At 39.1% G+C, this 13,299-nt stretch overlaps 1 protein-coding gene across 1 annotated transcript in view; it reads left to right on the top strand.

Moving 5' to 3' along the window:
- Nucleotides 1–13,299, top strand: part of LOC307042507 (guanine nucleotide-binding protein G(q) subunit alpha) — a 20,303-nt gene extending 7,004 nt beyond the window's left edge. Inside the window, exons 2-7 of the mRNA XM_079686412.1 lie at nucleotides 790–974; nucleotides 2,773–2,927; nucleotides 3,255–3,383; nucleotides 4,544–4,673; nucleotides 5,577–5,730; nucleotides 9,220–13,299. Of these exons, the coding sequence (XP_079542538.1) occupies nucleotides 790–974; nucleotides 2,773–2,927; nucleotides 3,255–3,383; nucleotides 4,544–4,673; nucleotides 5,577–5,730; nucleotides 9,220–9,410 (944 nt within the window). The 3' untranslated portion in view covers nucleotides 9,411–13,299. The remainder of the gene's footprint in view (nucleotides 1–789; nucleotides 975–2,772; nucleotides 2,928–3,254; nucleotides 3,384–4,543; nucleotides 4,674–5,576; nucleotides 5,731–9,219) is intronic.

The following is a 13,299-nucleotide window of genomic DNA, read 5'->3' as shown; positions in this document are numbered from 1 at the left end:
AAAGAGAAATCACACCTCCGTTGTTCACACCCAAACAGTCCCTGTCACCACTGAGCAGGGAGATGTTGTTCTTGGTCTCTCAGCAGACCAGGCCAACTGGCTGAGAGGAAAGGAACCAGCACATAATATTATGTGTGTCTGAGTGCATGGGTGACTGAGTATATACTGTATGTCTGTGTGCATGGGCTGTATCTGTGTGTAATGTATACATGTGTGTGTTTTCCCAGATAGGATGTTGTGTACAAAAGGGCATTATTTAACTTTTTACCTTAATAAAAACTCCATACATTCATATTGTATTTTTAAATGTTTTTAGAAGATTTAATTACCTCAATTTAGCCAAATCTACATTTTGACTATGCTAGCACTACATTCAAACACTGCAGTAATGCATTTTGCAGTAGCTTGCTGTTACCGGTAGTTCAACTACATTCATATGTGCATAGTGGTTCAAACAGTTAATAACTTATTGTTGTGTTTTCATGTACTCAAACTACCATTTTGGCCCAGGCTTATTTTAGTTTTTGGTTTATCTATGACCTGAAAATAAGTGTTCACTTTTTGAAATTAACTCAATTGAGTTCAGTTCAAACATTTTGGTTGCACTTTGGTGGCAATCTTTTTGGATAAGATTGGTTACATTTTGCATAACATGTTGATAATCTTTTACGAAGTACTTATATTTAAACACACCATTTTTCTCCCTTGATTAATTTTGCTGTCATACCTTTTCGAATGCTTTCAAAGTAGATTGACCAACACTTATAATAATTCTACTTTTTCTCTCAGGCACTGGGGAAAGTGGGAAGAGCACATTCATCAAACAGATGAGGATTATCCACGGCACCGGGTATTCTGATGAAGACAAAAGGAGTTTTACTAAACTGGTCTATCAGAACATATTCACATCCATGCAGTCCATGATCCGAGCCTCGGAGACGCTCAAGGTGCCCTACAAATACGAGCTCAACAAGGTAAATGAGATCCTCTAGCTCAGGCCATTTCAAATTCCTCAACTGAAATAGCGATTGTTGTGAGTCCTGTAAATAATCGTTTGGGATAAAATACACTAAAAAGTGGCCGCAATGCCCTTGTATATTTTTAGAGTGCAGTCTATCTTATTTGGAACAGCCATCCATTATCGTTTCCTGTCCCTTTTGACACTTCCTGTGTCCTTACAGCACTCCAGCCCTTCATTGCACCCTTTGTGTATTTGTGTTGTGCCTTTCAGTGCACTCAAATCTATGAGGGCAGATATACACTCAAATACACATTTGAGACCTTCCTTACACTACTCACCCAAAATTGATCTCACTTTTCCTTAAATATTCTGTCAGCAGGTCCTTTTATTTCCTACTTTTCACCCTTTTAATCATAGTTTTGGGAGCGGTTACAGTAACCAGTACTCACAGTTTAGTCCCTGTGAGAGTGACAGGGGAAAGTTGAGCATAGTCGTCATCAACTCTGCAACTTTCTTCATTTATTTATTTTATAAATCAGATCATCTGAGGTGACAGCTGACCACACTACTTCAGCTTCTCCCCACCTGGCCACAGTCCAGTCACATCGCTCGTTGAAAGGTTTTGTAGGGATTTTATTACGAGGGCCTGATAAATAATTGAGTATATTTTAATGTGATATCCTGAAGTCAGATTATAATCCTAGGATGTTGGGAACAGGACACAGTCAAATTCTTTATTGATATTCACAGAAAAAGGGAGATAGAAATGTACTATTCAAGATGATACCAATATTGAATATATATATATAATAATATTTGAAATTGCTGATATTATAACTGTATGGGAATATTTTGGTGTGTTAGGGTTGATTTGCTCACACCTTCAGCACTGGGGCTTTTAAATGGCGCCGCATCTTGGATTTAACTCGATTAGTCACTTTTTGATTCTCGGGTGTAGCGGGGTCATTGTCCATGTGAGCTTTCGTTTCCCATCCGACATGCTTATGAAGAATGAAACTGAATGTGCTGTTTCAGCAAACGTGTCTCACACACTTGTCTCAATATAAACCAAGCACATCCCTCAAATAATCAAATACATAAACATTTTTTAGTACAGTTCAGTACTCAAAAAAAGTAAAAACATATGACAATGCCTGTAATACTTTATACCCAACATCCCTCTGCCTTCATAAACATGGGGCTAAAATGGGAAGTTTTATACCTCTGACAAAGGAATGGACTGACAATACTAAGGAAGTGAAATTGAAACCTGTTGATCATGTTTACACTGGCTGTGTCCGTGCACTTATTGTTATTGTCATGATTGTAGGCTTATCAAGCCCACCCATGAACGGAATATCTGCATATCCTGTTTTATATGACATCTTAATGTTCACTTTATGATGATCTTTTATATTTATATTTGTTTATTGTTTGAATTAGTGCAGTATGCGAAATAGAAAGGATTTCAGGATTCATGCACATGTTGATCTACCTTCATGGGACACAGGAGAATTAAATGGGAATCTGGGGCGGAAAAATGTTTCACTTAATTGCCCCGGTGGGATTTGGGCCTCAGATTTGAGATCTAGGCTGAGCCTGGGGGTGTAGAGTTATTCCAGGTTATTGAATATGTGAGTGAGTGAGATAATTAGGACTACAAAACTTGATTGTTTTTGATAGGCACTGTTTTTAGACTATCAGAAAAGATTTAAGTTTTGGTAAATAAAGAATGACCTTTTAGTTTGGTGTTGTTAAGTAAAGATGTGTCTCTCAGAAAGTCATGTCAGTTTTTGTTCTTTTTCCTCCAGGGCCATGCCAACGTTGTGAAAGAGGTGGACGTAGAAAAGATCAGCATGTTCGAGAATCCCTACATAGATGCAATCAAAAGCTTATGGAATGACCCAGGCATCCAGGAGTGCTACGATCGAAGGAGGGAATACCAACTCTCAGACTCCACTAAATAGTGAGTATAGTCCGAACAAACTGAGGCTAATAAAATATCTCACAGCAGACTTTTTGAAATAAGATAAATCTGAAATACAAAACTTCCCAGCAGCCACTACTGTTATCAGGATCAATATCTAATTAGGTTTCACTTGCAATACATGTGCCTTGTTGGTGCATACATAAACAAATTAAGATAATTTAAAATTGAAAGATACATTTAATATTGAAAAATGTATACAGTATATTAAAAAATAAGTTTCAAAAATGTGTACAAGAAACATATATTCTGGAGGGTTTCCGTGATGATAAATAAATGATTAATTTCCTTAATCTGTGACCATAGTTACCTGAACGCGTTGGACCGGATTTCGCTGCCGTCCTACCTCCCCACCCAGCAGGATGTGTTGAGGGTTCGAGTCCCAACCACGGGAATCATTGAATACCCGTTTGACCTGCAGAGTGTCATATTCAGGTCAGTCAGGAGATGTATTCAGAATCAGAAATAATATATGGCCCTTGTGTAGAAAGCTTAACAACAACAACAACAACAACAACAACAACAACTGATGTTTATCAGTACAACTGTTCAAGTTAAATTATTGCTTTCACTAATCCCAAAAAATCTAACATTCCCAAACTTTTACATTAAAAAAGGAAAATAGCGTTCTTTTTACCCAACTAAATATACCTGATTTAATTGTATTGACATAAACAAATTGATATATAAGCACAATAACGCTGTTTTATCTCTATTGTGAGATGTTTACATTTTATAATTGTTTACTTCTACCCTTTTAATTTATCTTATGTGCAATGCCTTGTCTTTTTTATGCTGCTGCAACGCAAACATTTCCCAAATTGCGATCAATAAAGTAAATCTTATCTTATCTTTATTTTATAAGCTCGTAAAATATCAATTACACCAATACAGCCAACTTAAAGCTTTGTAATAACAGCGGGCTGAGCTTTTGATTCTTCAGTATATATCACAGCAAATTCCCCACTTATGTAATATCAGAAGTAGTACTCGTACTACCTGTTTGTTAGGCAAATTTCTTTCCTTAAAGTGGACCTATCATGCTATATTTGAATAATATAGTGTAGGACCATACCTATATAAGGCATATTTATACTTTTTATTTTTCAAAATACCAAACAGATCATGCATTTTAGCCATTCCTCATTTCGCTCAATTTAACACTGTCTTTGCATGGGCTGATTCTGTGAGAACAGCACCATCTACAGGCCTGGCATATGTACTACAGCGTCTCCAGCGCTTTCCAACGGCAATGTCCGTGGCTGTCTCCTCCTGATTGGTGGAGTTGTCCCAATAGCCGTAGCGCCACTTCTGTGATGTCATAGAAGTGTTCAAATCTGGATCAGTCTGTATTAGATCCGTTGCAGCCCATTTTTAAGAGATTTGGGTATGGAGGAAAATAGAGAGGGTTGTGTTCTCTGACACTTGGTGAGTTCCCTGGAACACCGGGGACACATATTCATGTATAAAAGACGTACAAAAGTGCATTTTGCATGATAGGTCACCTTTAAATTGTGTTGGGAAGAAAATCAAACAGATTAGCAAGCATTTTGCTCATACTGTTTTCTCTGTCCTGGGCGTTGCTGCCATGGCAGGATGGTGGATGTGGGAGGTCAGAGGTCGGAGAGGAGGAAGTGGATCCACTGCTTTGAGAACGTCACCTCCATCATGTTCCTGGTGGCGCTCAGCGAGTACGACCAGGTGTTGGTGGAATCAGACAATGAGGTGAATAATGAAAGCACACACACACACACACACACACACACACACACACACACACACACACACACACACACACACACACACACACACACACACACACACACACACACACACACACACACACACACACACACACACACACACACACACACATTAAAATGTAAAACCCTGAGCTAAAATGTTTTGTTTTGGGGATCTTAATTTCACCTTTTCAAAAACATCTATTAAATCACTTTAGTATGGCATGTGATGTGGAAGTTGAGTTCCTCTGATGACGAAAAGCTACTCCTTATTTAAAACAATGGAAATCAGATTTTCCTCCGGCCTGGCCGCCCTCCACCTTTTTTCCCTTGGAAAGCATTTGTAAATGATCAGCCAGCTGTTTTGAATACCGCCTCGGGCCAAATCACCTTCTTAAGAGGATATAGCATGTGTGTGTTTGTTAAAGTGTATTAATGAGCAGCTGTGCGTTCATTATGTGAGTGTCTCTGTTTTTGCGCCCATATGTTTTCCTCCCTTTGTTACTGCACGCCCTGTAAAGTGCAGAAGAAGAAGACATCAGCTGCATGTCCTCCTGCGTGTCGTAACATTAGTTTTTATAATATACTGGAGATATTCTTAATACTCTAATGTACCGGCAATTTGATATCTAAGGCTTGCTTTCAGAACGGTTGTTTAGTTCAATTAGACACAGAATTAAAGTGCAAGAGCGAAATGAAACTCTTAAAGGCGCCTCAGTGTTCCTGCTCTCCCTCTGGTGCGGTGAACGTTTATTAAAATCTGTCCTTAATGAGTATGAAAGACTGTTGTTTTAATTAAATAATTATCTCTCGCTCTCTCTCTCTCTATCTCTTTGTATTTTCTCCTCCCCTCTTTCTCTCTCACACACATCCACTCTCTCTGTAGAACCGGATGGAGGAGAGTAAAGCTCTGTTCAGGACAATAGTCACGTACCCCTGGTTCCAAAACTCCTCAGTCATTCTCTTCCTCAACAAGAAGGACCTTTTGGAGGAGAAGATCATGTACTCCCATCTGGTCGACTACTTCCCAGAGTATGACGGTGAGTGACAGCAGCATGGTGTCCACTCAGTCCAGCCCAAGCCTATCAAACCTCTAAAACAAGCAGGAAGCTCCTCTTAGCTGCTAGTTTGCACACTTGAACTAGAAAGATCTTGCTCATTTAAAATTCATAGGATTCATAAAAACTAAATAGATAAATAAAGGTTGATGTCAGAAATGCACTGCTATTAAACAACAATATTCACATTTACTGACATGTGTTACTCCATAGGGAGAATAAAAGCAATAACGCATGTGCAAAATATATACTAGTTATTACGTTGTCCAATTGTGTCAATTCAGCGTGTGTAAAATACAATTTTTAAGAATCATATTTGACCATGCTGATAGTGTTTTTTCAAGTCTTGTCTTACAATGATTTTGTTTGTATACATTAGTATCGCCTAGTCAGTAATACTGCATTATGCTGGCAGAAATAACACCTAAAGACTGGCTGCATGATGTATCGGTCAGCTTATCAGTATCTGTCAAGAATTGCTTGAAATGTATCCTGACAGAATTCTTCCTGATATATTATGCAGTGTTTGATATATTAATGATATATTTGTTAATTAACAAGGTGCCCAAGTTTAATAATTCCTTCCTTACAGATAGAAATTACATTTAATTTTGTATCACCCTATTTTTCACTCAAAGGAACAAACAACTTCTCATCCCCATCAACATGGACGCACCAGGGTTCATTTTTTGTTCACAAAAAAGCAGTTTTTTTAAATACATGTAAATACAAATGTAAATATCTACATCTCCAGAGTAGAAATGAGATGTTTAGATTGCAATTAAATTTTTTTAACTAATGGCTAAAAGTTCATTTTCAAACAATGTGTTACTATGTAGTTCCAACGCTTGCTTCACTTTAGATTGAAATGCACCATCCTGTAAGATAATCATATTACATTACATTTCATTTAGCTGACGCTTTTATCCAAATCGACTTACAATAAGTGCATTCGACCAAGAAGACTTGAAGAAAACAGAATCATATAAGTACATTAGGTTTCGTAGAGCCAAACCATTTTAAGTGCTACTCAACTGGCTTTAGATAAGCCAGCCCTTTGTTAGTATATAAGTGCTTTTTATTTATTTATTTATTTTTTGTTTTTTCCTTTTATCGCTCTAAGTGGAGTCGAAAGAGATGAGTTTTCAGTCTGCACCGGAAGATGTGTAAGCTTTCTGCTGTCCTGATTTCAATGGGGAGCTCATTCCACCATTTTGGAGCCAGGATAGCAAACCAACGTTTTTTTGCTGATGGGAACTTAGGTCCCCCTCGCAGTGCGGGTGCAGCGAGTCATTTGGCTGATGCAGAGCGGAGTGCACGTGCTGGGGTGTACGGTTTAACCATGTCCTGGATGTAGGAAGGGCCAGATCCATTCACAGCATGGTACGTTAGTACCTTTGTCTTGAAGTGGATTCTAGCAGTTACTGGAAGCCAGTGAAGGGAGCGGAGGAGCGGCGTGGTGTGGGAACATTTAGGAAGGTTGAAGACCAGACGAGCCGCTGCATTCATGGATGAGCTGCAGAGGTCGGATGGCAGGTAGACCAGCCAGGAGGGAGTTGCAGTAGTCTAGGCGTGAGATGACGAGAACCTGGACCAGAACCTGCGTCGCTTTCTGGGTCAGGAGGGGACGTATCCACCTGATGTTGTAAAGAGTGTATCTGCAGTAGGGGTGCATACCGGTTCCCGGTATTAGCGAAATAACTAAAAGTGAGGCGTAATATCCTTAAACTCGTGCCCAGTGGTGTAGTGTGGATTTTTTTACTTGGGGTACGCTATTTTAATTAGGTCATCCCAAACAATGCCACACAAGTGCGCACGCGCGCAGTGCACTCACAAAACGGACAGACAGGTCCACAGAAACTACCGGTACTGTATGCTTACTCCTACTTTAGTTACTGTACTGCAAAGAGCAGACGGCGCTGCGCTCAACACACACAGACTAAAAACCATGGACACACTGGCACATAAGTTACATAAACAATGTATAGGCCTAAATTGCATAAGCTACAGTATTGCAACTAAGCAGACAGTGCTGCTTCTCTCTCTCTCTATCTCCACTTTCAAAATCTATTTAAAACTCATAACAAACAAACACAATTCCCAAAGTTGTCCTGAAATTAACTTATTAAATAAACTAAACGAAAAATATAGCCGACTTATGCAAACCACATTGAATCTGGACTTTAAATTATTCTGATTAGGCCTAGCCTACATTGCAAATAAGCAGACGGTGCTGCTTTTCACACACACACACACACACACACACACACACACACACACACACACACACACACACACACACACACACACACACACACACACACACACACACACACACACACACCTCGCGTTTTGAAGACTGATAAATCCGAAAATGGATAAACAAACTTTGCAGCCCAGCTTTGCAGTCTATCCACGGATATGCCTCTTGTTTCCTCCTCCACATCTCCTCCGTCCATACCTCTGGCAAAGGTGAGCTTGAGCTAGCCAGGGGAACGTTGCAAGCGCAGCTAACGTTAACGTTAGTGCTAGCATTATCCACGTCTTTAGGCGGCTCTTCTGATGATGTAGTACTAGTAGCAGCTTCACTTGTAGCTTCGGTGCTAGCCTCTTTCTTCTGGCGAATTATATTCTTTTTTAGAAAAGAAGTCAAGTAAAAAATGTTTGCCTGTCATTATAGAGCTTTTTCGTTAGCGTTCTTGAGGGAAAGAGCTACCGCGGGGTCACGAGCGTGATGACGAATCATCATTTTTTAAGGAAATCGTTTTTATTATAATTACTGTGAAATGTATTATGTTTTTGTCATTATTACAACAAATACACACTTGCAACTGATAACACTGGCAACGATTTTATATTTATTAGACTATTAAAAAAAAGATCATGCTCCAAATAAGTGGGGGTACGGCGTACCCCCGTGTCCAACGCCCACTACACCACTACTCGTGCCCAAACCGTCGGAATTACGATTTCGAGGTGAAACTCCGCAAACGAGTCACTTTAGAAAATCTAAAGTGTGGCCGCATATGACTGCCAGTCTGAATGGTGGGGTCTGTAACCACTGCAAGACGTTTACCTCCTCTGCCAGAGGGTCTGGGTGTATGGGTGAAGGAATATGCTGTGGAGAGAGCTGCTGGGGTGGATGTGTTGGATGGAGTGATCCAGGTCTCCGTGAGAGCAAGGAAATCCAGAGACTGCAGGGAAGCGTAGCCAGAGATGAAGTCAGCCTTAGGAACAGCTGACTGGCAGTTCCACAGGCCACCTGAAACTAGATGTTGGATGTCAGTGGAGCATGTGGGATAGACAAGAGCAGGCTGGTTACAACGATTAGGAGATGCACGGGGCCAGTAAATATTGAGAGAGGACACATGAACAGGAATGGAGAATATACACATGTCTTAGCATCCTAACTATTTGTACCTTACTTTCTGTAGTGAAATGCATTCATGGAGCATGTCTTCACCTCTGCAGGTCCCGCGAGGGATGCCCAAGCAGGACGGGAGTTTATCCTCAAGATGTTTGTGGACCTGAATCCAGACGGCGATAAAATCATCTACTCACACTTCACCTGCGCCACGGACACAGAGAACATCCGCTTCGTCTTTGCTGCCGTCAAAGACACCATCCTGCAGCTCAACCTGAAGGAGTACAACCTGGTGTAGAGGGGGGGGGGGCGCTGTCAGCGGGAGACTCCCCCACACACTGACTGAGGCAATCTGTGAAAACATAAATCATATACACACACAAAAGAAAATCTGAGAAATCTAATGGTTGCATAATAATTGATTTGCCATTTGTTGATCTCTTGGTCCCCAAGGGTTAGCAAAGTAAATGTTATTTTGCTATTTAAGGAGTTGATTAAATATATGGAGCAGGAGGAGGGCAATACATTTAAAGTATAAGGGTTTGCAGGGATATGCTGTTGAATGTTAACAGCAAGGATCCTCATTTCTAGGCTTTGCGCATTGTGAATTTTTGTTTCGATTTTTGGCCTAAAGAAAGAAACTACTTTGTGCACTCAAGGTTTGGCAAAAAAAAATTCTGTCAGTTTGATACATCAGAGCTGGAGCAAATGCAATGCGCTCCCTGCCTCCTGCCTTTTTATAACCAAGAAGAAGAAAAAAGGTTTCCATTCCTTTTTTTTTTTAACCCTGCCTCCTTTCCCATTGGTTCATTCAGAAGCTTCATTCCGGCCGTTTACCTGTTAAACCAAATAGGAAATGATGCAACAGATCTATAATTGGCAGCTTTTATTTTCCTGCATAGGACTGATTGGCAAGTCTCTCAATAAGTTGGCATAAACTGTGATTGAAAAAAAAATGCTATATTGATTTGGTATTGATAGACTCATACCGTTATTGTTTCTAAACAATTGCATTGACTTTGGTACCATCCAATGAGTACATTAAAAGGGGAAATAGTCCGAGTCTTGACAGTCACAGGCTTTAAAAAGAACTTCTGAGCTTTGAGCAAGGAGATCACGGGGTACGCCTGTTCTACACAGATGGGAGTCAAGGACGTGACTACAGTACGTTGTTAAATGATTATGTTAAACTGTGCCACATTAATGCTTTTTATGACGGTTATCTGTGTATTTATTGCCAATGCCAAAACTATTCAAGAACTAGACTACACTTTGTGTTGTTTACTACTTAGATGAAATGAAAAGTGTTGAGGACGGGAATAGGAAGTGTTAATGAATGCAGACTTGTCCCTTATTGATCGATCGACTGATTCCTCCAATTAATATTCAACACAGTCAATGGTACAGCCCCCCCTCACCCCTGCTCGAGCTGTCCAATCACAACCCACTGCAAACCCCTTCTCCTAGCATATACACCATCCTGTCACGCTTTAGCTTTATTACACTTGCGCAATCACAACCCGGCTGTCCTGACTGTTGTAAGTCAATAGCAGTGAAGAATACATTTAGCTTATTTATATGTAAAAGGGCACAGTGTTGATGATCAGTTTGTACCAAAGTAAGCCCTTCTTCTTTCTGATTTGCAATTATTTAATTCCCAAGCTACTTAAAGTATTTTTTGTAACAATTCCCTAGAAAGTAAGCCTGTAATTTACATTTATTGAGGCATAGTGCAATTATGAACGCTATAATCATTGTACATACATCTCTATATATATATATATATATCGCAGCATCTTTGTTGGCTTTGTAATCATTACCTTTTTGGCAGATTGAATGTGCGGTATTGAAAATATGTATCTATGTAATTGTATTGTATGTCTAATGGCTAATTCATTTTTGGAAGAAAAAAATATGTTATTTACTTGTTTTTGTTTCCTTTTTTTAAGAGGAGAATGTAAATGTTATGTTTTGCCAGTTTTTCAGAAAAGAAACATTGCTCAGCTTCGTAACGGCATAAAGAGTATTATTATTCAACAATATATTGATTGGTATGCCAGCACTTAAAGCAGCTGGTTATTTAATTTACTTTTATATGAAAAACTGCAGATCCAATCCACAGGGCTAACTTTAATAGTTTTTAACTGTGTAATCACATCACCCATTGATTCTTCTTTATATTTAACTGTATGACACAGTGTCTCCACAAGTATTTATCAACTTTGAGATCTCTTAGTGTTTCGCACATCTTGTGATCCTTAACACTCCACCACCAACCACCTTTAGTGTGTTTTATTTAACAAGTAGTGCTAGAACAAGGTAGTCAGGTTAAATGTTGCTTTGTCTCAGATTTGGTATAACAATCTTAAAGACGTGATGTTATAATCTGATATGCCATCACCCTTAAACACATGGACCTACACCCTGATAGAAACTTAGTATTATAGTATGTCAGTCCCATTCACAGGTGCTTTTATATTTCTTCTTGATTACCACCATTTAATTAAAATGTACAGTATTATTTTAGACATTATTTATAAGATGACAACATAGGAGAAGATACAGATCATGTGTACATATTGCCTTATTAAATAAGCTGTGCCTCTGAAGTCCCATACAAAGTCTGTGTTTGTATGAGACGTGAAGCTAGTGTAGCTGATAAAGTCCTGTTCTGCAGCTGCAGGATTGCTTGGTTTTGGCTCGGTGGTCCCTCTTTGTTATTCTGTGCTGTAAGAAGCCATGGGAACGGCTTTAAAAGCATAACTAATACAACATCATTACAGGAAACTAAAAGAACATCATGAGTGAATTGTAATCCGAATGTTGTCAAATCAGATTCATATCTTGAAATCCATGTGTGTTGTAATGCCTTGTATACCTGATGCGACTAGGATTAAACAACATTACATTGAGCCACAATCTGGAGTGTTTTCGGCCCTATTTGGCTTTGGATTGGCATCTAACAGCCACTTACTTAGGCAGGAAATGAGACCTCTCTCATAGATCCCCTTTTCAGATATTTAAGCTTGCTGGTGAAATTTCATACCAGGATGATTGATTGTGGGCGGGCAACAACCACTTCAACAAGCTCATTTCATGTCCAATTCCCACTCAGTCGGCTTAAGGTGAATCTTACAGTAACTACTAATCAACAGCGTGGCCTAACAGGATAATGTAAGGGGGCGGACTCATCACATATTTCACTAAAAGCTTCAACTGTTAATGTGGTTCTGCTAATCGAAGGAAAGGTTTTGAAGCTTGACTGTTTCAACCTATCAGTGTCGATGATCACTTGTTGTAGAGTTGCAGTAATCAGTAACTTGTGTGCCTGGCTGCTGTTGTAAAGTGCTTATTTACACTGTCCCTGCTACTTCGAAGGAAAATCCTTGTTTAAACAATTCACACACTTTATTCAACCCGCTGAGCAGAAACCACCCGGACACATTTCTAGTGTTACATAAAGCAAAGGTGAAAATACTATCTTTTTACATCATAAGAAATAATATTGTACTAGCAAAAAAGAAATTGATAATTGGATTTGTTTAATAATTTGAAGCACAAAGGGCTGTTTCCATTTGTCGAGAGTGACTTGTCAAAGTTCACATCATTACTCTGAGGGAGCACATGTGAGTTGTATTTAAACAGGATTTTCCCTTTAAGAGAGCGCAGACTCCAGCTGGTGTTGACTTGTTGACACATTGTTTTAAACCTTCGCTGCTGTTCACATTTCCTGCAGTATGTTTAAGAGCAGCGTACATATTGAGGACAGTGTTATGTAGAACTGCAGGGCTGAGTTTGGGAAAAATAACTTTCCATAAATTGCTCTTTTTCTCTTTGCTTTCATCCTGAAGATTTGAAATTCAATCACTGATGATTTTGAAGTATTGCTATAATTTTGATTTCCAATCATAAATGTGTAACATGTTTCCTGTATCCATAAACTGGCACTCTTTCAATAAGTTTTATTTGAAGTGTTTTAGTGATACAGCTATCATATCTAAAATGCCTTTAAATCGATATCATTACTTCACCCCATAATGCCAGATGTCCTAAGTTAAGTTGTATTTGAACTTTAATTTGTATTACAAACCTCTGTCAAGCACTGAAAATGTAATTAAAGGGAAAAAAGTTGTGGTACTTAATTTGCAGAATCATATCATCTATAAAGTTTAATACAATGTTTGCCC

This window comes from Notothenia rossii (assembly GCF_949606895.1).
Source record: "Notothenia rossii genome assembly, chromosome: 6".
In the NCBI taxonomy this organism is placed as follows: Eukaryota; Metazoa; Chordata; class Actinopteri; order Perciformes; family Nototheniidae; genus Notothenia; species Notothenia rossii.
Note: the sequence above shows the minus strand (reverse complement) of the source record. Positions and strands in the feature narration are given on the sequence as shown.